The 25479-nt window shown below is 42.8% G+C and overlaps 1 protein-coding gene across 1 annotated transcript in view; it reads right to left on the bottom strand.

Moving 5' to 3' along the window:
* Window positions 1–25479, bottom strand: part of SVIL (supervillin) — a 314402-nt gene that overhangs the window by 223119 nt on the left and 65804 nt on the right. The window contains exons 6-7 of the mRNA XM_082259451.1: window positions 20746–21367; window positions 7648–7728 (exon numbers count right to left, since the gene is read on the bottom strand). Of these exons, the coding sequence (XP_082115577.1) occupies window positions 7648–7728; window positions 20746–21367 (703 nt within the window). The remainder of the gene's footprint in view (window positions 1–7647; window positions 7729–20745; window positions 21368–25479) is intronic.

Raw genomic sequence — 25479 nt, 5'->3', positions numbered from 1 at the left:
ACAAGGGGATCTTCCCCTTTTGGGTGGAGCTACACTTTAGGATTTGAAAATGAATTTAACTGATTGGTTGCCATGCACCGCTGCTCCAGATTCTGGCCTCTCAAGTCTTCGTAAATTCCCCTCAAAGCGTCTATAAAAGTGATTAAAGGCAATGTAAAAGGATCAACAAATACTGTTTACGAAAGGAGAGGATTTAGAAATAAAGACCATTTAGGGAACATGACCAACATTAAACCAGGTGTGTAACTTGCATCACATAAAATTAAAGTTAATCTAAACCCAAGAACAAAAATGTAATACACTGCAGTTTACCAGTATTTTGATGTGGTGACTAGAGTAGTTTTCTTTCTGGCTTTTTTACTAAATTTTCACCTGGCGATCCTTGTCAGTAACAAACTGCCTGTATTAGTGCAACTATATTAATAAACTATGTATCAATGGAGGTGCAGTGTCGTCTCCATAGGCTGCTCTCCTAAATGAAGCTAAAGAACACTCCCCCCCCCCCCCCCTATAACATAGATGGGAATCGTTAATTCACACAAGTGATCTGAGCAGGGCTAATAAGACTGCTAATGATTACAGCGCAGCACAGGCACTGCTTTGTCAGAGCAAGAAGGGAAGACAGGAATTCACCGGATTTATGATAAAATCAACAGGTAATTTTGTATTTACCAGACATAACACACTTTCAAAGCTATATTTAACAGATCAAAAAAAAAAAAAAAAAAAAGGAGTATGAGAAGTTCATAATAAGGATTTACATACACTTTAAACTACATCTTTTGGGATAAATATTGGATATCACTTGTGAAAGGGTCAGGTAAAATTTACTCTTATAGAAGCAATAATTAAAGGTTAATAGGCATAACAGTTAATTAGCATTATGAAACAGATAGCATGTGTTAAATTGTGCTGTGAAAAAAAAAAAATTCAAGAAGATATTCTAGCAATGTTTTTTGGGGGGGGGGGGGGGGTAGGTACCTGGCTTTCACAAGACAGGTACACGCTCCCAATTAGTTAGATGCGCTGCGGCCTCCCTTTCTTCCCCCGCAGCCTTCTAGGACACCTCACAAGTTCCAGGGGATGGAAGGACCATTCACAATGCGCAGCCAATTGAAGAATCGGCTCGGGTGAGGACAATCGCTGGATCCCTGGTCAGGTAAGTGTCCTTATATTAAAGTCAGCAGCTACAGTATTTGAAGCTGACTTATTTTTTGGGGGGGGTTTGGCTGAAGCTCCCCTTTAACAATACATTTACATTCTGTGGGACACAATAGATCAGCACAACCTTTTAATTGTGACTGGATATCTGACTGGCATATAAAAAGCCTATAGTTCTAGCTCCATGCATCCACATGTAGGCAAGTCCTATTCATATCAGTTGGAACGCAGGGAGAACCATCTGTCGTTGAACAAGACTCTTTCAACACCATAATAATGTCTAACTGTGAAGCCACAACTTCGACACAACCTTCCATTTCCCAAACTTATTTCTTCTGAAAGTGTAATGTTGGGACATGCACAGGAATTATTTAGAAGACAGCATTATAAATATATGCAAATGGTAAGGGAGATTTCTGTTACAATTGGTGTCAATACTTTGGACACCCACAAACCTTACCTAATACATTATAGTTTAAAGACTACCATTTCAGTGTCCTGCAGGATTTAAAGCCCCCCACCTACCTAGAATTCTGTTGTCTAGCAGTACTGAGTGTTGTATAGTAGATCTGAATGTCATAGAACAGGATCTGGAATCCTGTTCCATATATACAGGATGCTAGTTTAATCTCACAAATGTTCAGCTGATTATTAGAATGGTTGGAATTATATCTGGTTATCAAAATGCAGCCCCCAGATTTTAAACCACAAAATCCCTTTACTTCCAAACGCTGTTGGTTTCATCCAATGTTCATGTAGGAACAGATGGAGATCCACTATTGTCAATCTTACAAGGTGTAATAAGGGGAGCCTATCAGGACAGTTAAGAGGGACAGAGTAGGTTCACATCTGATGCGGGAGGCTGCCATTGTATGATTCCTGGGATGCAGTCCTAGCTATATTTCACACATTTGCTATAACTTTATGCAAACCTGTGACCGCTTAATGGCATTTGGGCATTATTTTGCTGCTTATGCAAGTCAAAAGTAAAAGCTTGGCTTTAAAAATTAAATACAAATGTAGGAGATAGTCATTAAAATATCCAAGATATCTCCTGTACTTTAGGGAACCAGATAACACTTTGCATTAACAGAGGACTTTAGGACCTCCAATCATTTTCAAACATTTGTTACCTGGCTCCCTTAGATTTGCCAAGTCCATGTAAAAGTTTAAAAATAAATCAGAAAACAGAGCAATTAAATAAGACTTCAGCCACCACCAAATAACACTTGGAGGTTTGCGGAATATGTTTAATGTGCTATAACGTCTGCTAGTTAGCACTGATGTATTGCTCTAAATCGGGCATCACTAAATGGCGGCCTGCTTCCGGCCCGAGCTGCTTCTCTATCAGGACCGACACGATCAGCTGCTAGTTTTCTTCCCTGCCTCTGCTGCTGTCTTTAGCAGAGCAGGGTGGATGGCCGGAGGCGGGACTGCCATTGAATGGAGAGAGGCAGCTGCCTGAATTAACTTTTCAGGTTGGAGGGGATTGGCTGGGAGTCACACAACCGGCTGCCTCTCTGCTTGCGGTGCTGCTGTTCCTCTGCCTTCTCGAGATTGTCCCGCCTCCTGCTCTCCGTTCTGTGTAAGGTAGGAGAGTGAAGGGAGGAAAGGGCTGTGAAGTTGTGAAGGATGATTGGGGGAGCAGGGGTCATGTACAGGGGGGTAGTGTGGTGTGTGGGGATTCATGTTAAGGGGAGCAATGCTATGGGGGTTATATGTTAAGAGGGTAGTGGGGTGTGTGTGTTGATGTAAAGGGGGACAGTGCTGTGGGGGGGGTGAAGGGGGCAGTGCTGGGGGGGGGGTGTTAACAGGGCAGTGCTGTGTATGTGTGTGGGGGTGATGCAAAGGGGCAGTGCTGTGGGGGCGATAAGGGGGCAGTGGTGTGTGGGTGGGTGTGTGTGTTTGTGTGTGTGTGTGTGTGTGTGTGGGGGGGTGATGTAAAAGGAGACAGTGCTTTGGGGGTGATATGTGAAGGGGGAAGTGCTGTGGGGGGGGGATAGGTGAAAGGGGGAAGTGCTGTGGGGGGGATAGGTGAAAGGGGACAGTAATGTTGGGGGGACGCGAGAGGGACAGTAATGTTGGGGGGACGCGAGAGGGACAGTAATGTTGGGGGGACGCGAGAGGGACAGTAATGTTGGGGGGGACGCGAGAGGGACAGTAATGTTGGGGGGACGCGAGAGGGACAGTAATGTTGGGGGGACGCGAGAGGGACAGTAATGTTGGGGGGACGCGAGAGGGACAGTAATGTTGGGGGGACGCGAGAGGGACAGTAATGTTGGGGGGATGCGAGAGGGACAGTAATGTTGGGGGGATGCGAGAGGGACAGTAATGTTGGGGGGATGCGAGAGGGACAGTAATGTTGGGAAGATGCGAGAGGGACAGTAATGTTGGGGGGATGCGAGAGGGACAGTAATGTTGGGGGGATGCGAGAGGGACAGTGATGTTGGAGGGCTAGGTGAAGGGGGCAGTGATGTTGGGGGGATGTGAGAGGGGCAGTGCTGTGGGGGGGATAGGTGAAGGGGGCAGTGATGTTGGGGGGATAGGTGAAGGGGGCAGTGATGTTGGGGGGGTGCGAGAGGGGCAGCGATGTTGGGGGGGTGCGAGAGGGGCAGCGATGTTGGGGGGGTGCGAGAGGGGCAGCGATGTTGGGGGGATGCGAGAGGGGCAGCGATGTTGGGGGGATGCGAGAGGGGCAGCGATGTTGGGGGGATGCGAGAGGGGCAGCGATGTTGGGGGGATGCGAGAGGGGCAGCGATGTTGGGGAGATGCGAGAGGGGCAGCGATGTTGGGGAGATGCGAGAGGGGCAGCGATGTTGGGGAGATGCGAGAGGGGCAGCGATGTTGGGGAGATGCGAGAGGGGCAGCGATGTTGGGGAGATGCGAGAGGGGCAGCGATGTTGGGGAGATGCGAGAGGGGCAGCGATGTTGGGGAGATGCGAGAGGGGCAGCGATGTTGGGGAGATGCGAGAGGGGCAGCGATGTTGGGGAGATGCGAGAGGGGCAGCGATGTTGGGGAGATGCGAGAGGGGCAGCGATGTTGGGGAGATGCGAGAGGGGCAGCGATGTTGGGGAGATGCGAGAGGGACAGCGATGTTGGGGGTATGCGAGAGGGACAGCGATGTTGGGGGTATGCGAGAGGGACAGCGATGTTGGGGGTATGCGAGAGGGACAGCGATGTTGGGGGTATGCGAGAGGGACAGCGATGTTGGGGGTATGCGAGAGGGACAGCGATGTTGGGGGTATGCGAGAGGGACAGCGATGTTGGGGGTATGCGAGAGGGACAGCGATGTTGGGGGTATGCGAGAGGGACAGCGATGTTGGGGAGATGCGAGAGGGGCAGCGATGTTGGGGAGATGCGAGAGGGGCAGCGATGTTGGGGAGATGCGAGAGGGACAGCGATGTTGGGGAGATGCGAGAGGGACAGCGATGTTGGGGGTATGCGAGAGGGACAGCGATGTTGGGGGTATGCGAGAGGGACAGCGATGTTGGGGGTATGCGAGAGGGACAGCGATGTTGGGGGTATGCGAGAGGGACAGCGATGTTGGGGGTATGCGAGAGGGACAGCGATGTTGGGGGTATGCGAGAGGGACAGCGATGTTGGGGGTATGCGAGAGGGACAGCGATGTTGGGGGTATGCGAGAGGGACAGCGATGTTGGGGGTATGCGAGAGGGACAGCGATGTTGGGGGTATGCGAGAGGGACAGCGATGTTGGGGGTATGCGAGAGGGACAGCGATGTTGGGGGTATGCGAGAGGGACAGCGATGTTGGGGGTATGCGAGAGGGACAGCGATGTTGGGGGTATGTGAGAGGGACAGCGATGTTGGGGGTATGTGAGAGGGACAGCGATGTTGGGGGTATGTGAGAGGGACAGCGATGTTGGGGGTATGTGAGAGGGACAGCGATGTTGGGGGTATGTGAGAGGGACAGCGATGTTGGGGGTATGTGAGAGGGACAGCGATGTTGGGGGTATGTGAGAGGGACAGTGATGTTGGGGGGATAGGTGAAGGGGCAGTGCTGTGGGGGGGATGTGAGAGGGACAGTGATGTTGGGGGGATAGGTGAAGGGGCAGTGCTTTGGGGGGGGATAGGTTAAGGGGGCAGTGCTGTGGGGGGATGCGAGAGGGAAAGTGATGTTGGGGGATGTGAGAGGGACAGTGCTGTTGGGAGGGATAGGTGAAGGGGACAGTGATGTGGGGGGATATGTGAAGGGGCAGTGGTATGGGGGGATGTGAGAGGGACAGTGCTGTGGGAGTATATCTGAAAGGGGGGGGTGATATGTGTAGGGCAGTGTTTCTCAACTCCGGTCCTCAGGGCACACTAACCGGCCAGATTTTAAGCATTACCTTGGGGAGATGCAGACTAGAATACTGCAATCACCGAGCAGCAAATTATATCACCTGTGATGCATTTCAGTTTTCTTGGGGGGGGGGGGGGGGGGAGTTTATGTGAAGGGGGATAAGCAGCTGCACAGAAAATGTGCAGGGGTACTATTGACTCTTAAACGCAATGAAATACAAGGTGCGGTTTCCCACACATGGAAATTGCATGGTGCAAACGCACCATGCAGTTTCCATGCGACTGCATTTTTAAAAAGGAGCCAGGGCTTTTTCCCCAGCAGAAAGCACAGACACAGCAGCCCATTCAAATGAATGGGCTGTCGTGCCTGCACACCTGGGCTGTGTTGTAAAGAATCCGAGTCATCACGCAAAAATGCAATCTGGACCTCTGCTGGAAGAAAATGTTACTAATCGGACCTCCATGAATTTTAATTCAATACCCCTGCTCTAAATACTCTAAGATAAGGCTTTGAGGCCGCCATCTTGATCCCCTCTCAACACTTCATAGGTTCCACATTAGTGACTAAGTCAGCCCTTCTTACCTGTTTGGCACAGGGACTGGGGCATTCATAACATATTACACCCTGAATATGGGTGTAACATGTTATGAAAGGTGAAGGGCAATGATGAGAATACTGGAGCAAGCATCACCATTGGCAGTACCCATATTCTATCCGTTTTTATTTAGCAATATTGTGCTAATCTTCATTCATCTAGCTTTTATCAAGATAGAAGAAACTCTTGGGAATTGTTATGCAAATTTTCCTGACTGCTGTGCTGCAAAGGCAGGCTAATTCTCATGGACCTTACTGTGTGATAATTCAAGAGGGCCCTAATAGTTTTCAGGAAACCTTGGACAGCCAAACTGCACATTTTCAGTGCATTGCTTTGATGTCCCAATTTTTTAGTATTGGTGCAGAGAACTGCCATTCTGTTGCTCTGTAACCAAAGTATGCAGGATTTAAAATGGTGAAGACCCCCTGAAACTAGAAGTAGATTGTCTAGTGCTTCATGAGAGGGACGAGTGCTATTAAGGCAGAGGCAACAAGTGCCTAAAGCCAGGCATTGACTGTTCGAAACTCTGCCGGTGTTTTGTCGATTACTGCAGATCAGGTAATGCCACAACAATCTGTGCACATGCGCAGATCATCGGAGGCATTATCCGATAATCTGCAGTAATCAACAGAAGAAGCATGCGCAAAGAGCGAGGCAGAATCAGACAATCAGATTCTGCCTCCGCGCTTTGCTGATGGTTTGATAATGCCTCTACAATCTGCAGTAATTGACAGAACACTGGTTCAGCATCAATGGCCGGCCTAAATGGAAGGCTAAGGTTATCACAAGTGCAAAACCTAAATAGATTTAAAGTAGAACTATAGGCAAAACTATTTCATTTTGGATAGAGTAAGGAAGGGTCATAACCCGTCAGTTTATTTTTCGCAAATCTGTGCCCCATTGGGGAGAATTCCCTTCACTTTGTCCCATCGGCAAAACAGGAAATGAGAGGAAATCTCTGCAAATGAAGGGAATTCCTAAGGGATCCCCAGGTCACCAGAACTATTGTCCCCATTGAAAGATTTCCCTTCTATTACTTTTCTGGAGAAAACCCGAAATTTGGGATTTTATTTTACTTTCAATAATGGCAAAAAGGATAAAAAGAGGGTGAATCTCCATAACAGGGGCACAGACAGCAATAAAAACATGACAGGTGTTGGAATCCATTGCCACTATCCAAAATTTAAAAAAAAAGTTTTGCATTTAGTTGTACTTTAAGTTTTGACAAGTCAGTATGCTGCATTACTTATGCTATATTTAAAACCTTTAAAAAAATAGAATAAAATAAAACCTTAAAAACCAATGAGATAATGCCAGTAAACAAACATGCTATGATCAAGATTAACAAAGGATGACAAAAATCAATGAATTAGATCTGTAAGTATTTGATTTTTAAACCCAGTTTGGCCGATTAGTTGTGCAGTAAGTTTGTGGTAGGAGATGTGCAAAATGCAACACAAACAGATGTGATGCTGTGGGGCTTTCCCAGTTCTGTGGTTTAGTGTGTTACATTTAGAAGTGGTTACATTTGGGATCCAGCAACCAAATTATGGTATGTCAGAAACAGCCACAAAACCACAAGCTCTGGTACCTGGAGGGCCAACTGATGAGAGACGATGTGTCCCCATCGGAATCTTTCTGAAGGAACCACTCTGGTTTCTGCTTCTCTGGACTGCCACATAAAAGACACAACCTTATAAAATGTGCCAGCAACACAACTTTTAGATACATAGCAAGACAACAAAACTTCAAAAATACAGTCTGCTTGTCTGGGGCTTATGTTCTGTCCATGATGCCCCACAGGCTAAAGACAACAGATGGCCCTCCCTTTTCTTAGGTTGGAACACGGAGATTTATTCCATCAATAATGGCAGTCAACTTGTTTCTGTCCTGACAGATTCCTTTTAAAACGACCATATTCCTTTTAATCTGGTGTTTTGAGAACAGCAACCAATAAGCTTTGTAAATAAATAGATTAGGTAATATATCCAGTTCTCACTCAACGTAGACTGCGTAAAGTCACAGGACAGGGAAATTCAGTTGCACGGTATCATGTGATAAGACGATGGAGTCCTACCCAGCAGCATAAGAAAGAAGATTCCACAAAACTCAGATTAAATGGAATCTGAGTAAAGCATATATCTGTAACTTAGTCCTTTTGTGACAGGATTACATGTTCCTGGGAATTATGTATGAGGTTTGATATAAATGTTGGGTTCTTTCATATACTTTTCTGTGCAATTTGTGATTTTCTTTTACTCTTGCTTTTTATGACTGAACTCTGATGATCACAGAATTCTACTTTAATTAGGTTGATGTCATACCTATATATTTGCACTTGTTTATCTTGCTGTTATGTTCTGCTTATTTGTTCAATAAAGTTTATTTTCCGATTTAAAAAAAGCATCTATCTGTAGTGTTTATTTCTCTCCGGTGCTGTGTTGGTGAGAGCTCAGAATAGAGCTAGTCTATTCAGAACACAGTTCTGTGTGGAAGGGAATGAGTTAATTTCCTTTAATCAGATACACTAACTGCAGCCTCTCGGACCCCCCCTCTATGCTCCTGACAGATGAAGAAATATTTTTTAACATAATCTACCCCTTTTGAAGGGGTGTAGGGAATAGAAGACTGCAGATTAACAAGTAAAACCTATGCAGCTAGATTTGTTTAATCTTTATCATCCGAGGCTGTTCACTTCACTGGGTATATGTGAGGGTTTACAATCACTTTAAGGTAAATGGGAGTGGCTTTCTCAAATTCAGTACACCTCCAGTATTTACTGGATTGAGTTAGCAAGTACTGGGGCTACCTAAAACCCATCAAAGGAATTTTTTTTTTTTTTTCCCCTTAAAAGACCTTGTTCACACAGGCAAATACTTGCATGCCATGTGCAGGACTACATTTTGCCGGCAAAGGGATGCACATATGCTGCGTACATCGCTGTGCCAGTAGTCCAATAGATGTCTATTGGGACACAACCGCTGTGTCTCAATGTGAAATCTGTGCCGGTGCACAGTCCTAAACACACCCTGGGTCAATTCATGGATCTGCATCCGCAAGGATGTTACATTGGAACACATTGTGTGCGTGCAGCCCTGTGCCCCATTAGACATCTATGGGACTGCTGGCACTGCCATGTACGCAGCATCTGTGCATCCCTGTGCTGGCAAAACATGGCCCTGTACAGGGCACGCAAGTATTTGCCTGTGTGAACAACTATGCTGGCAAACACAGCCCTGTACGGGGCACACAAATATTCGTCTGCTTGAAGGTGGGCAAATTAGTCTTGAAGCTGAACTCTAAGACAATATAAAAACACAAATTAATGCAGTTCTGCATTCACCAATACATCATATTTTTTATTTGAAGTATCTGAATATGACTTGGTATTAGTCTATTGCAGTCCACTTGTACAGGAGAGCAAGAAACAGCACAGGGAGCCAATCAGTGAATGTACTGACAAGTAGCATGCATATGAGAGAAAACCGTGACAGAAAGAGGAGCTCATCGCTGTGCTGCTTGACCGCTTGGGCTATGACCATGACCCCCCGGGCTAAGAGGCAGTCAGTTGAGTAATGCAGGTGTCATTCAACATGGAAGACAGGACATCTTATGGCAAAAAAGATGCACTGTGGAGGACAGTACTGGATTAATAGCGAGTATCGCAATAAATTATATATATATCTACATATATATATATATATATACATACATATATATATATATACACATACATATATATATATATATACATACATACACACACACACACACACACACATATATATACATATACATACACATACACACACTTCATATATACCCTTGTGATACCTTCATTTTTTTTGTCCTGGTCTTGCCGGGCTATGAACTGAGAATGGATCTCGAATGGAGTCACAGACTGCAATAAAACATGCCAAACTGCCCACTATATAAACAAAATGTTTTGGCTGGGGTTGGGATTTAAGGGCATCAACATTTCAATAAGATTCTCCTTGGTAGAAAAAAAAACCCAAAATAAGGCATCATGTGATGTAAAAGTTGAACGCAAGTATTTCTTGGCAAGAAGACCTGACAACCCCCAATGGGAGGGCGGCTTCATACCGATAGCTTAACAGGTTTCCTGTTCTAGAGTTCTGGGGAAGAGACAGCCCAATAATGTATGAAATAAGACAGAAAACAAAAGCAATACAAAAATAAAGGCAAAGCACATGGAATACCAAATGATTACCCCATCTAGTTTTGAAATCTGAGAAGGATATAACTGAACACAGCCTTAGCCCAATTCTATACACTGAGCAGCCATAAAATATTATGGTCACCGATATATAATGCATTGCTCATTTGCCAGGAATACGGCGATCCTCCTACCCTATGATTTTGGTGCCACCAAACATCTATAAGCAGGATTGCCAATCCTTGGGTTTCAGCTGTTCCTAACCAGCCTTTGGCTGGACAGCACACACTACTGAGATCTCGGTTTGTGGATCATCACTAATAAAGGAACCCTTCTTGACACTTCTGATCAGCATTCCTTGGTCAATGGTTTGAGCAATCTGATTACCTGTTAACACCATGCTGGCAGACTCACGATTTTAAAACAACACAGCAGAATATACCGCTACCCAAGGTCACCCCTGAAGGAGTAATAATTGTAACTCCGAAAAAGCATTGGTTCTACACCATGGGGTCTTGTGGTCACTATCTGCCTGCTGATTTGATGTATTGTATACAGCTTGCCTTATTTTAACTTCATGTATTTTTTTTCAATAAATGGTATTTTCATAAAAAATTTTGTGTTGTCTACACCAAGTATATTTTTCAATTAGTGCCTAAAAAGTCCCATAAATAGGGGAATTCTCTTTTTGCCATTCAGCTATACCAGTAGTCATCCAGACAAAGCCCTGAAGAAGAGGGTAACCTCAAAACGCGTTAGCCAATGTGTCTACGAGTATTGTGAATTTACATATATGGATTTAAGCAGATGATATGTCTAAGCTATGATGCATGCATTGGTTTGGGAGTACATTCACCTCTGTTTTATACCATTTAATAAAACATGCTTTTGAGGATAATGTGCTAGGCCCACACGCCCGCTTTGTTTCCTAGACTTACAGTCATAATGTTATGGCTGATCAGTATACAATCAGCATCCAGAAGCAGTAAAAGATCCAGCAGTTCCCCAAGTACCACAGCCTATGTCACAAATACAGACTAAGCGTGCAGCAATTGAAAGTCCAAAAGAAAAAAAGCATTCCTTAGGTCTTATCTTGTTCCAGGTTAGCGAATTGTAACCCACTGAAGCCAAAGCATTAGCATGGCAGCCAAGCGACTAGCATTTTTAGGAGAGGTCAACAGTGGAAGCCTAAGTATTCATTTGGTGACAGGTTTTCTTTAAAAGATAAGACCCTGCCTCTACTCTGCCCCATGTCTCATATGATTGACAGCAGCTCTGTAATTGATAGTCCTCTGTTCGTCAGCTCCAAGCTAAATGTACCCCTGGGACATGGACAGCAGCACAGCTAAAACAAGGCATTATTCTCCAATAAAGGTCATTTTTTAAAAAAAAGTTATTTTTTTAACATTTAACTCCAGGCATATTTATTTTCATATTTTTTTATTTTTTTATTTTTTTCACATAAAACTCATTGCTGTTTTTAAACTATCCCCACCCAGCATTGTGTCCCCCCATTTCAGTGTCACCCGTCCCCCACCCCGTCATAACCATATCATGGGTGATTGGGAGGAATTACGCCCCCATTGCTGGTGCCATCGGGAGGAATTATGCCCCCCATTGCTGGTGCCATCGGGAGGAATTATGCCCCCCATTGCTGGTGCCATCGGGAGGAATTATGCCCCCCATTGCTGGTGCCATCGGGAGGAATTATGCCCCCATTGCTGGTGCCATCGGGAGGAATTACGCCTTCATGGTTAGTGAATAAAATAATGCCCAAAGGGCCAGTTAAAAGCAAGCAAAGGGCCACACTCCGCACCCATGCTGCAGTTTGGAGACCACTGCTATGCACCTACCATTTAGGTTACACAGCTTGCCACATTAAAAATATGTGGACATGGTTATCGGTTTTGGCTAGTGTAAAATGGCAGCATTTCCTCTGCACGTTGCACTGTCTCTGCACACTGAAGTACCACAAAGGCACCGTGCTTCCATTTACAAAAATTACCCTCCATGATGCAAAGAAGCTGCCTGCCATTTTAAAACCTTCAACACATTTAGGGCAGGTAAGAAGGAAACCACAGAAGGCTACAGGACAAGCATTAAAACCCCAGTATACTGTACATAATTAACGTTGCTTATTTTTAGACTTCGATTTATAAATGTAAAAATTGAAAAACCCCACAAAGCATTCAATCAGTTGTGCAATTTTTCCGGCAAAATTTATATATTTTTTTCCCCCAAAATCAAGGTATGGTGACAACACATTTCAGTGCACACTCTCCTCAGACTGTACTGTAGCTGAGGCAACACAGAGCTGCCAAGAGCAGCTGCACATTAGGTAATTGTATTCTGGTCTCTGGGCTCCTTCATTTCAGGCAAACTATGAAATGTAACATGACCGCTATGAACACGGAGACCTGGCTTGGGAGAGGCAGTGTACTAGGAGAACGTATAATCCTTCACCTCCCTGCGAGACTCTTCCAAGGTTTAGAAAGGTGGTTCAGCTTCCAATAAACAGGGAAAGTTTCAGATTTCTGCAAGATTGGAAAAATATGCAGAAGAAAGCAGTGACTTTATCCACAATGCACAAACTTCTCTAATTTTAAGCAGGAAAAGGTCTGGTTTACAAAAGGTCCACTGGGAGAAGGAACCAAAGAGACTGCAGTTTTGGGACAGAGTATGACTATACAAGAATCAATCTGGAAACATATAGACCATGTCTGGGTGCACGCAATCCAAACCCTAATATTGAAGGTGCAGAGAAAGTGATGTAGCCTACTGCTGTTATCTATGGGGTATTACAGCTTGCAGGATGGGTACCACTGACCTCTATGCTGCACTGAGGATGTCATGCACACTCAATATACAACTCACCAATTTGTTTTGATAGTCATTTAGCACACGATGACCCCTGTTTGTCATTGCAAGGATAGAGCATCAACTTTTTCTTTTAAAGTGCACATACATTTACAATAATTTCTCATAATAAGCTAAAGCAATCATGCTTGCATTGACTGGCATCTGATTTAAAAGCAGAAGTGCAGGAACTTTTATGGCGATTGAGAAGGACCTGAGCGTTGTGGTAGATCATCGACCTAATGATAGCGTGCAATGCCAAGCTGCATTTTCTACAGCTAGCAAAATACCTTCTTGTGTATATATATTATATATATATAAAAAAAAGTGCAGACTCCAAAGAGATATCATTTTGCCCCTGTACAAATTAGTAAGACCTCATCTGGAATATGCAGTTCAGTTTTTGGGCACTAGTTCACAAAAAGGATATCGGGGAACTGGAGAAAGTGCAGAGAAGGGCAACCAAACTGATAGGAGGCATGGAGGAGCCCAGCTATGAGAAGATTATTCTCTTAAGGGGAGGAGATTAACTACTTCAGCTCTGGAAAGGTTTTACCCCCTTCAAGACCAGGCCATTTTTTGCTATTTGGCACTTCGCTACTTTAACTGACCATTGCGTGGTCATGCAACACTGTACACAAACATAATTTATATAAATTTTCTTTTTGTTCACCTTTTTTTTTTTTCTGCGATAAATAAAAAAAAAAAACCTGAACATGTGTTATAAGATCTTGTTTTGTATTTTCCCTCTCTGCTGAGCAGGGGGAAAAAAAAAACAGCAAGATCCCCTAACCGCGAACAGAGCTCTGTAATTGTTTACATTCACAGAGCTCTGTTCCTTGAATCACTGAACCAATCAGCAGATGCCAGTGACCAATCATTGGGCAAGACCCGCAGACCTGCTTATGCTGTGACGAATCACAGCACAACCGGGCCGGTGGGCGCATGAATCACATATTAGGTACGAAATTCAGTGCAGGGAGGCCACTTTGCCTTCGTACTAGTACATAAGGCGGTTGGCAAGCAGTTAAGGGGGGAATATGATCAATATGTATGAATATATAGGCGGTCTATATACTGAACAAGGTGTTGAGTTATTCACTTTCAGGTTAATACAGTGGACAAGGGGGCAGTCTTTACTTCTGGAGGAAAATACTTAACCTCCACATACAGAAGGGCTTCTTCACAGTAAGAGCTGTGAAATGTGGAATAGACTCTTTCAAGAACTAGTTCTGGCCAGCTCAGTAGCTCAGAGCTTGATGCATTCTAAAAATGCTCAAAATATGCCCGAATACTAACATTTTTAGGTAACGCCAGTGGTAGTTGATCCGGGGAATATCCAATTGCAACTGTGGGATCAGGACGGAGTCCCCCCACTGGAGCAAATTGGATCATGCTTTGTTGGAGTTTTTCTTTTTGTCCTCTGGATCAACTGTGTATAGGAATGTGTGTACATTCTAACATTTACATTTTCTTGACAGTGAGCAGGCTTTAAAACAATCCCAAACGGACCTCTGAAGCTGAAGGCACTTTAGAGCAATTCATTCTTAAACTCATAACAAGGGCACTCTGGTTGGATTGTAGTTTGGTTCCTAGCATTTAACCCTTGAAATTGCCCTAGATGTTTAAACCCTTCCCAGCCAGTCTCATTAGTACAGTGACAGTGCATATTTTTACTATATTAGTGTCACGTTTCCCACAGAGTGTCAGAAAGTGTCCGATTGTCCGCCGCAATATCGCAGTACCGCTATAAGTCACTGATAGCCGCCATTACTAGTAAAAAAAATAATTCTCTATATAGATACTATAGTTTGTAGACGCTATAACTTTTGTGCAAACCAATCAATATACACTTAAGATTTTTTTTATATATCAAAAAATACAAATACATAGTAGCAAAATACATATTGGCCTATATTGAAGAAGAAATTAGATTTTTACAATTTTTTGAATGGATAGGTTTTATAGCAAAAAGTAGAATTTTTTTTTTCTTTAAATTGTTGGTCTTTTTTTGTTCATAGCGCAAAAAATAAAAACACGCAGTGGAGATCAAATGCCACCAAAAGAAAGCTCTATTTGTGGGAAAAAAAGGACATCAATTTAATTTATGTACAGCGTTGCATGACTGCAGCAGTTGTCAGTTAAAGTAACGCAGTGCTGTATTGCAAAAAACTGCCTGGTCATGAAGGGGGGGTAAATCTTTCCTGAGGTCAAGTGGTTAAAAGTGGAGTTGATACGTTCAGATGTTCTGATTTCTCAGTCTGCTGGCCATTCTGATGTGCACTTTTTTTACCAACCTAAAAAATAGGTTGCAGAGGAAGTTTCAGTTAATCATGTTAAAATGATAAATCATGCATTTAATTACAGCAGTAACTCTTGTAGTAATCAATATACTGCAGCCAAGTGCAAATGATTTGTTATCAATGCATTTAATTTATATTCACAGTGCAAAGTCACATGCCATCAGATTTTCCTGGAAGTGCTGCACTCCTGTGTATCAATGCCCCACAACAGAAAACCATTACAAAATGTTTTAATTTTTGCAAACTGCATACATTGGTTCATTTTTTCCCAGATCAATTCTAGTTTTCAGTAAAATGGACACAATTTCCACTGTAAAAAAAAACAAAAATGCAATTTACTGCAGCTTAGCAATCAGATGTGGTGGCTGCATTCTTTTTTTCTTTTTTTTTTATAAGCAGTTACAGCAAACCATTTATTTCCTTTTGGGATAAAAGTTTTATATAAATAAAAGCTGATGATCATTGTAAACACTCAGGTCAGTAGCAAATGGTTTGTCTCATCACTGCTATACCTGCATGAAGGCAAAACAACAGACTTAACTGGCTAGATCACAAAGTGCAAATAAAGTATAAAAAAATACACCAATACAGCTTGTTCGCTGCAACATAATAAAATGTTTGCTGCTGGGTTTAATACCACTGCAGTTCCCAGTCTAATAAAAATGAAGAGTCAGCATGTACAAATCCTGTAGCTGCTGACTTTTATAGTAGGACACTTACCTGTCCATGGATCCAGCACCGTCCTCATTCTAGCTAGTTTTTCACTAGGCTTCCGGTTCCTGTCGCAGGCAACTTAAGAGTGGGCACTCAAATTACAGCTCACGGCTGCCCACTGCATGAGTTACGCTGTGTGAATGGTCTCAGAAGACTGCGGGGAGGGAGAGGGAGAGGAGAACTTGAAAACTAGGTAACTCCCTGCCAAATTAGGTGTGGGGGGGGGGGGAGGAAAAGTGGAACTTCCCCTTTTGGGTTAGGCTCTGCAAAGAAAACATGTTTGGTGATAACTATGTTTTCTTTAGGTATATCGACTAGTTGCCTATTGGGATTTGTCCAGCCCGAGAGATATGGGTCAAACAGCCAGATTAAAATATGATCAACTTGCATTAAAAAAACATCTTTCCCTTTATTAGACTCTTCGTATGACTATAGGAAACAGGAATAACCTGCTGTGGCTGCTAAGGGAATAGAATACACAACACTATTTTATTGATCATATTAATTATCGGAAAAGTCTACCCATTAAACAGTCACCGCCAAACCCCAAACCAATTGCAGAGGTCTGTTTTTTTTTTTTCATTTGCAAAGGTGGTAAACAATATCATGTTCGTGGACAATCAGCGACTGACGTGACATAATATGACACTATGGGGATTAAAATACGGTGAATGACTTACCCATGTAGCTAAAATACTGGGCACGTTCCTGACACCCATTTGAGCTGAGAAAATTATTTGTATGAGGGATGAAACATACAGGACAAGTGCAGTTGCATGTGCCTAACTACCAATAGCTATACCCTTAGGATGATGGTAATTTCCTTTACTGAAAGTAACAACAGTTTTATTGTCCTTGCCAACGTATGATGCATCCATACAGGGAGTGCAGAATTATTAGGCAAATTAGTATTTTGACCATATCATCCTCTTTATGCATGTTGTCTTACTCCAAGCTGTATAGGCTCGAAAGCCTACTACCAATTAAGCATATTAGGTGATGTGCATCTCTGTAATGAGAAGGGGTGTGGTCTAATGACATCAACACCCTATATCAGGTGTGCATAATTATTAGGCAACTTCCTTTCCTTGGGCAAAATGGGTCAAAAGAAGGACTTGACAGGCTCAGAAAAGTAAAAAATAGTGAGATATCTTGCAGAGGGATGCAGCACTCTTAAAATTGCAAAGCTTCTGAAGCGTGATCATCGAACAATCAAGCATTTCATTCAAAATAGTCAACAGGGTCGCAAGAAGCGTGTGGAAAAACCAAGGTGCAAAATAACAGCCCATGAACTGTGAAAAGTCAAGCGTGCAGCTGCCAAGATGCCACTTGCCACCAGTTTGGCCATATTTCAGAGCTGCAACATCACTGGAGTGCCCAAAAGCACAAGGTGTGCAATACTCAGAGACATGGCCAAGGTAAGAAAGGCTGAAAGACGACCACCACTGAACAAGACACACAAGCTGAAACGTCAAGACTGGGCCAAGAAATATCTCAAGACTGATTTTTCAAAGGTTTTATGGACTGATGAAATGAGAGTGAGTCTTGATGGGCCAGATGGATGGGCCCGTGGCTGGATTGGTAAAGGGCAGAGAGCTCCAGTCCGACTCAGACGCCAGCAAGGTGGAGGTGGAGTACTGGTTTGGGCTGGTATCATCAAAGATGAGCTTGTGGGGCCTTTTCGGGTTGAGGATTGAGTCAAGCTCAACTCCCAGTCCTACTGCCAGTTTCTGGAAGACACCTTCTTCAAGCAGTGGTACAGGAAGAAGTCTGCATCCTTCAAGAAAAACATAATTTTCATGCAGGACAATGCTCCATCACACGCGTCCAAGTACTCCACAGCGTGGCTGGCAAGAAAGGGTATAAAAGAAGAAAAGCTAATGACATGGCCTCCTTGTTCACCTGATCTGAACCCCATTGAGAACCTGTGGTCCATCATTAAATGTGAGATTTACAAGGAGGGAAAACAGTACACCTCTCTGAACAGTGTCTGGGAGGCTGTGGTTGCTGCTGCACGCAATGTTGATGGTGAACAGATCAAAACACTGACAGAATCCATGGATGGTAGGCTTTTGAGTGTCCTTGCAAAGAAAGGTGGCTATATTGGTCACTGATTTGTTTTGTTTTTGAATGTCAGAAATGTATATTTGTGAATGTTGAGATGTTATATTGGTTTCACTGGTAAAAATAAATAATTGAAATGGGTATACTGTATATCTGATTTTTGTTAAGTTGCCTAATAATTATGCACAGTAATAGTCACCTGCACACACAGATATCACCCTAAAATAGCTAAAACTAAAAACTACTTCCAAAAATAGTCAGCTTTGATATTGAGTTTTTTGGGTTAATTGAGAACATGGTTGTTCAATAATAAAATTAATCCTCAAAAATACTAATTTGCCTAATAATTCTGCACTCCCTGTATAACTGGAAGGATCCCAGTGGTGGTCAAGATACATCCAAATGAGTGAACTTGTTTTACATGAGGTTTTGAATATATTATGCTTATCGAAAAGGGCCAAGTTGCCATATTAGGCTTGGATCTACAAACACAGTGAACACTTTCTACTAAAAGGATTCCTTTTGTACGTGCCTCAAAATTAAATTTATTTTCAATTTGTTGATGCCTATATGAAGGATGAGCCAGAGAAATGGCAGATTGGCCAATCAAAATCTTAAACAGGCCCTATTAGAAGCACCACCTTCCTACATAACTCCTGCATCGTCTTAAACACAGAGAGAGGTAGATCTTACTGGGTTTAGGGTTAAGAAAATTGGAATTTCCCTATTATTTACTATATAAATCTTGACTGGTACTCCTGCAAAATCTAAAGAGGAGGGGAAACTAAAGAGGAATTTCATGCAAAGATACTAAGTTCGAACCAGATGCCGTTGAGAGAATAGTCACAGAAAAGCAAAGTGGAATATACTAAACCACTACAGGGAATGCACAAATAATATCATTTTAGATCTTTCATGATCAAGTACACAAGTTTTGAAGACAAAGCCCTATTGAAAACATTTTTATGAAGATAAAAGTGAATGCGGACCTTGTCTATGCCAGCTGTACAATACAACCAGATTGTAGATTTACCAAAATCTGTGTGAAGACAATTTCTACCTGATCGGACTATAACTGAATAATTTAGTTGGGCATTTACACCACATAATACGAACAGATTTTTTTGTAGTTGCCAAAAACTGTTGTGCATGTATAAAAAGATCAGATCAAAGTAACATACAGGGGAATCCTGGAAGAAAGCCTGGTGTGGTTTGCAAGAAACCTAAGCCTAGGAAGATGATCTTTGTCCCAGGTAATGTCCTGGAATGGCCAAATCCAATAGAGAATTTGTGGCTTGACTTGAAAAAAAAGCTATTCATTGATGATCCCTATGCAAACTAACAGAACTGGAGAAGTTCACTAAATAGGGAAAAAAATTGTTGTGCAAAGCTCATGTTACCTATTCACTGTAATTGTTGTGAAAGCAACATCTACTACTGTATATGCTGACTTGAAGGGGTTTTACACTTCTATGCAGTTATATATTAGTATAAGTAATTTAAATCCCTTTGCAGAGATCTGTTTTCACTTTGACATCAAAGAGTTTCTGTTCTGTTATTCCGATGGCAAACTACAAAATAAATTAGTATCGTGAGACAATAATACATGAAAACTTCTGAGGGGCTGAATACATTTTGCAGGTCCTATACTGGGTGATTAACCTGAATAGCATTCAAGAAATCTCAGCTGTAGCAGTACATACTGACACTGCATTCATATGGTGGATTTTCTCATGAGTGATATGGTAGGCCTCTTCTTTAACTGTAGGCTTATAATCCATAATGGGATTTGCTGTTGGCCATACGTAGGCATCAATAGAGTAATTTTGCAAAAATGCTATATATACAATTAGTGGCACTTGTCCACAGCACACACAGGGAAAACATCAGTAATTCTAATGTGTGTTTCTATCATACACAATACTGAACCAGGAAAAGCCCGAGCACCCAAACTAATATTTTATGTTGTGACATAAGAACTCAACCTAGCAATGATTAGGGTTTTATAGAGATTTACCCCACTCAGATTAAAGCAGCTTTCATGGCATATACCAAGAGGGAACCAAGCTCCAAGGCTGTTAAACTGGCATACCACTGGACCCGGTGAAAGTCTTTACTCTCGGCTTGGTGGTATGCCACCATGCTGAATCAAACAGTGACATAATTCAGATGTACTCAAGAAACCTCAAGTACAGTTGGGTCATTGCATGTCAGAAACCCCCCTAAGGAAAACCCTTTCCGAAATCAGCAAAATTTATCCCACACATATCCCCCCAAGCCACACATTCTACTCATTACTACCAAAAGAATGACAACATTGTACAAGAAAGGTAGAGCTTTTCACAGGTGCTACCCATGATTTTGATTGGCCAGGGTGTTTTTTGTTTTTCCTTTTCATAGGTGGTGCTGGCTCTCAGGAATACAAGCTGAAAAGGGATGTAGATAAACATTATGCATTCTTACGTTGGTTACAATTGGAGCATATTCAGAGCTTTCTCAGCACATCCCACCACTAACAAAACACTTATGTAACAAATCTCAAGTTCTAAACTGTAAATACAGAAATCACACTTACCCTTGCCTTGAGTCAGACTGCTGTTGTGGTTCTAGAGAGGAAATGGTTGGGGACAAAGGACGCTTTGGAGATGTCTGTGAACCCCGTCTAGGAAACTTTGGTGATCTCGGTGGCTCCTCCAGGTGGTTTCCTTGCCTGGACGTAGGTTTTGAACTGGGGCCATCTGTCTGTGTGATTTCATGAAACTGGTTGTTGTTTTCTAGGTTCTGGAGTGCATCTCTTGTCATCAAGTTCTCGTTAATGTCATGGTGTTTACTGTCCGTGGGACGCACTCTCCTTTCCGGACGGTAAAAATAATCAGAACTGTTATCTTTAGATTCATCGTCTTTGAACACTCCAGAACTCTTCTCAGAGGTCTCACTGTCCTTTCTTGTACGTGTGTACCTGGACTGATATTCTGAATCTGCTTCAGAGTCAAAGGGAAGTCCATATTTCTCTGCCAACTGGCGTCTGCGTTCTGCTTTGTACCGTGCTATGCGCTCTGCTTTGGATTCCTGTTCATGTACATCCATACTTGGAATACTGGAGGTCTCAGATAGATTGTCTGCTGGCTGATGGTGATATCTTAGTCTAGAATGTGCCTCTATTGAAGACTCTGAAGCTGCATCATCATTGTTGTGACCTAAAAAAAAAAAAAAAAAAAAAAAAAAGGAAAGTTTTGAAATGACCTTTCTTTAAAAATACTCTACTTTATGTAATGGATCAGATCAAACAAAACGGTTAGGTTAGCTCTTGGGGGATGCTGCAGAGTGCAATTACCCATTGGTTTCTTTCACACCTTGCAGACTCCAGTGATAAAAAGTTTATGCTTAAACTGGTTGTAAAGACAAAAAGGAGTTTTACCTTAATGCATTCTCTGCATTAAGGTAACAAACCTTATGTAATCAGTCCCAGCCCCTCCCCCAAAAACGTACCAGAGACCAATCGCGATCAAGCACTATGCCCAAGAGCAGCAGCACTGTTCTCGCTCTCCCCTCACTGGACATTGAGGCAGCAATGTAGATATTTTAGTTATGAAATGTAAGCTCACTTGAATTATGTTGACTGAAAAGATGGTTAACATCCTCCAATATAAACAAACCAAATTTGAGATGGTTTGGGATCCGTGGCTTCGCTACTTAAGGTTTCTTACCTTAATGTATTCTAGTATTTGGGGATTGAACTTTTAAGGCATTAGAACCACTATAAGTGGTCTGTGCAAGGTAGTTTACAATGGGGAGAATACACAAAACTCCAAGGTAGGAATGACCATAGGAACTATGGTATCTCACCCTTAGATTTCCCAAAAAATATAGGATGACAGCAGAAGACTCAAATATGTCTGCCAGTTTAGAAGCAGTTGGACCACAGAATCTAGTCTTAACCAGAAAGCTGCACTTTGGGTGCAGTACTGTGCTATAATACTTTCTTTAATCTGGCATCTGCCTTTCATATAGTCGAAGAGGCAGCAAGGGGCAAAAAGGGTGTGGTCAAGGCACCTACTTTAGATCACTCCACACTGACCAGTTTTAATACAGCATTTGTTCATGAGGTATGCAATGACCCCAATACTGTACCACTGTATATGGACACTTTTTAGTTTGTAATTCTCCACATACAATTTTCTCTTATTCTGTTATGTGGTTGGCCTTGACAAAAAACGCTACATCTACAAGGTTGCTGTAAGATAAACGGTGCATGACCTGCAGTGTTAAGCAATCAGTATATGTTGCTATAAAGAGTGTGAGTGTACAGACAACATGAAAACTAATGGCTGGGGCAAAGGAGCATTGAAAAGTTAGGAGCAATCAAAGGGAGATAGAAAGAGAATAGAACTGGTAGAAATGGTAAAATGAAAGGTGCAGTGCAAAGCTACAATAGGTAGAAAATGTGGAAAAAAAAGGAAGTCTGGCTTTTAATACAGTTTAACCACTTGTCGACTACCCGCCACAGATTTACTGCAGCAAGGTGGCTCAGTTGCGCCATTAGACGTACATGTACGTCGCTCGCGCGCCGACCCAGCGGTGATCGGATTCACTGCAGAACCAATCACTCGTCCGGTGAAGGCCAATGATTTATGGCCTGGACCTGCTGATCGGTTCTGGCGAATCACAGAACATCTTATGCCTGTGAAATGTGAACAGGCACAGTAAATTATGCAATCTCCCCTCCTTGAGCCCTTTTCAGTTCGAGGAGACAGCATCATACTGAATACACAAGCACTACACTGACAGTACATTTAGGCACATTTTTCAACCCCTGATGACCCCCCGTTAACCCATTCACTTTCCTGACACAGTATCACTATTATAGTGTACAGATCTTTTTTCTGATCACTATATTAGTGTCACAGGTGACGTCAGTTAGTATTAGCATCAATCCAGGATAGCGTCCGATTGTCCACCACATTGATTGCCAGTGACACACACACACACACTAAACACCTCCATTACTAGTATAGTGTCTGAACGGATCAATATCTGATCAGAACAGAACTATACTAGCGTCCCCAGTTGTTTGGTGTTCCCAAAATGCAGTGTTAGCAGGATCAGCCCCAACACCTGTCAGCACCTGTGTTTAGCCCCTCCGCCCAGCAGCAGATTACTGTCACTTCCAATACACAGCACAATAAACTGCAGCTTTATCAAAGTCAGGCCTAAATCCTGATAGTGCTAGCAGTTAAATTTTTTTGTAGGGATTCAAACAGTCCTCGTCAACCAGGGGCTTTTTTACCTTTGAGTCAAACTAGGTACCTATAATTGTATTGGCCAAAATGTCCAAACAGAGGTACACTAGTGAAGAGGGCTACACGATGCTGGGCATGACAGATGAGAGTGATGGGGAAGCCTCACTGTCAGAATCAGGCTCAGTATTCAAACCTGTAGAGAGCAGCGGCACCCTGACAGATAGGTCTGAAGACTGAATAGGGGTTCCTGCTAAGGTCAGGTGTACCCGACCCCGTTCTTGTGTTGCAGAGGTGCAGCAATCGTAGGGTTCTCGTATGCAGCAGAGTGTTGGTACTAGTGCTGCTCAACCTTCTGGTGAACTGGCAAGCACCAGCGGCCTAGTACATCTTGGTCATAGACAAGCCAGCACTGAAGTAACACTTGGTGATGTGGCGAGTCCCATAAATGCAGTTCAAGCTGGTGCAGGGACTAGCACATGTAGTATCCTGTAGCCACCAAGAATTCCCCCAAAAGCCCCCCCTCCCCATTCACTGGCCAACCCGGTATTCAAATGGAAACAGACGATTTTACTCCCCTTGGTTTTTATGAACGGTTTTTCACGGAAGAGCTGTACAGGTCTATGGTGGACCAAAGCAATTTATATGCCGATCAATTTATTACCACAAACCAAAATTCGACCCTTGCCAGAGAATTTTTATGGAAACATCATGGTTTGCGAATCTTGCAGTTCATGCATTTCAATGACAATGAACTCTGTCGTCCTCAGAATGACCCTGGATATGACCTACTCCACAAAATTCGGCCCCTCGTAAATCATGTCAACCAAAAATTTGCAGCCTTGTATATGCCCCAAGAAGCGGTCTGCATGGAGGAGTCCCGGGCGTAACCGAGCTTTGTTACCGCTGTTCTGCCTAGTGTCCTACTCCTATGAAGAGCAGCATAACCCATCTGTCAATGAAGATATGAAGCTGTGTCCGTCAATGATCAAAAGATAAATATTTTTTTATTTATTTTTTTAATTTTCAAAACTCTGGGACAAAAAGTGAGATCTGCAAAATACTCAACCTGCCTCTCAGAAAATAACTTAGGGTGTCTACTTTTTGAAAAAGGGTCATTTGGGAGGGGTTTTGTGCCATCTTGGCATTTCATGGCCTCCGTGATAGGTAGTGAGGAGAGAAAACAATTTACGCCCTTAGAAAGCCTGAAGGCGTTGATTGGTTTTCGGGGTCCTGTACGCAGCTAGATTGCCAAAAAGTCTCACATGAGGTATCCCCATACTCCGGAGAAGCAGCAGAATGTATTTTGGGGCGGGATTCCACATATACGCATGGCATGTGTGAGCAATATATCATTTCAATGACAACCATTTTCATTTTTTCTCATTTTTCAAACACCTGTGACAAAAAATGTAAATGTTCAATGAGCTCAACATGCCTCAGTAAATTCCTTGGGTTGTCTGCTTTCTAAAAAGGGGTAATTTTGGGGGATTTTAGCACTCAAGAAATGAGATAGGCAGTCCGAATGTAAAAGCGGCGTAAATTTCAGTATATACACCATAGTTTGTAGACGCTATAACTTTTGAGCATACTGATATGTATACACTTATTGAGATTTTTTTTTTTTAATCAAAGACATGTAGCTAAATACATTTTGGCCTAAATGTATGACAAAAATTGAATTTATTTGATATTTTTTATAAGAAATTTTTGGTCTTTTTTCGTTTATATCGCAAAAAGTTAAAATCCCAGTGGTGATCAAATACCACCAAAAAAAAAAAAAGCTCTATTAGTAGGAAAAAAGGACATACATTTTGTTTGGGTACAGCATTGCACGACTGCACAATTAGCAGTTAAAGTCAGAGTGCCAAATTGCAAAAAAACATACAAAAAAAAAAATAAATACCAAACATTAGGAACTATCACACCTGGAACCATGGCTAGTAAGCTATTTTTTTAGGATAATGGCTATGGATTTCCAAGGCTCAGAATAAGACAGCGCGAAAAATGTGAAGTAGCAATGGTCTCCACCAGCCGCAAAGCAGCTGAGCCTGGTAGAGAGGCTTGCCCCT

Source organism: Pelophylax lessonae, assembly GCF_965119305.1.
Source record: "Pelophylax lessonae genome assembly, chromosome: 5".
In the NCBI taxonomy this organism is placed as follows: domain Eukaryota; kingdom Metazoa; phylum Chordata; class Amphibia; order Anura; family Ranidae; genus Pelophylax; species Pelophylax lessonae.
This window is presented reverse-complemented; position numbering and strand designations above follow the sequence as displayed.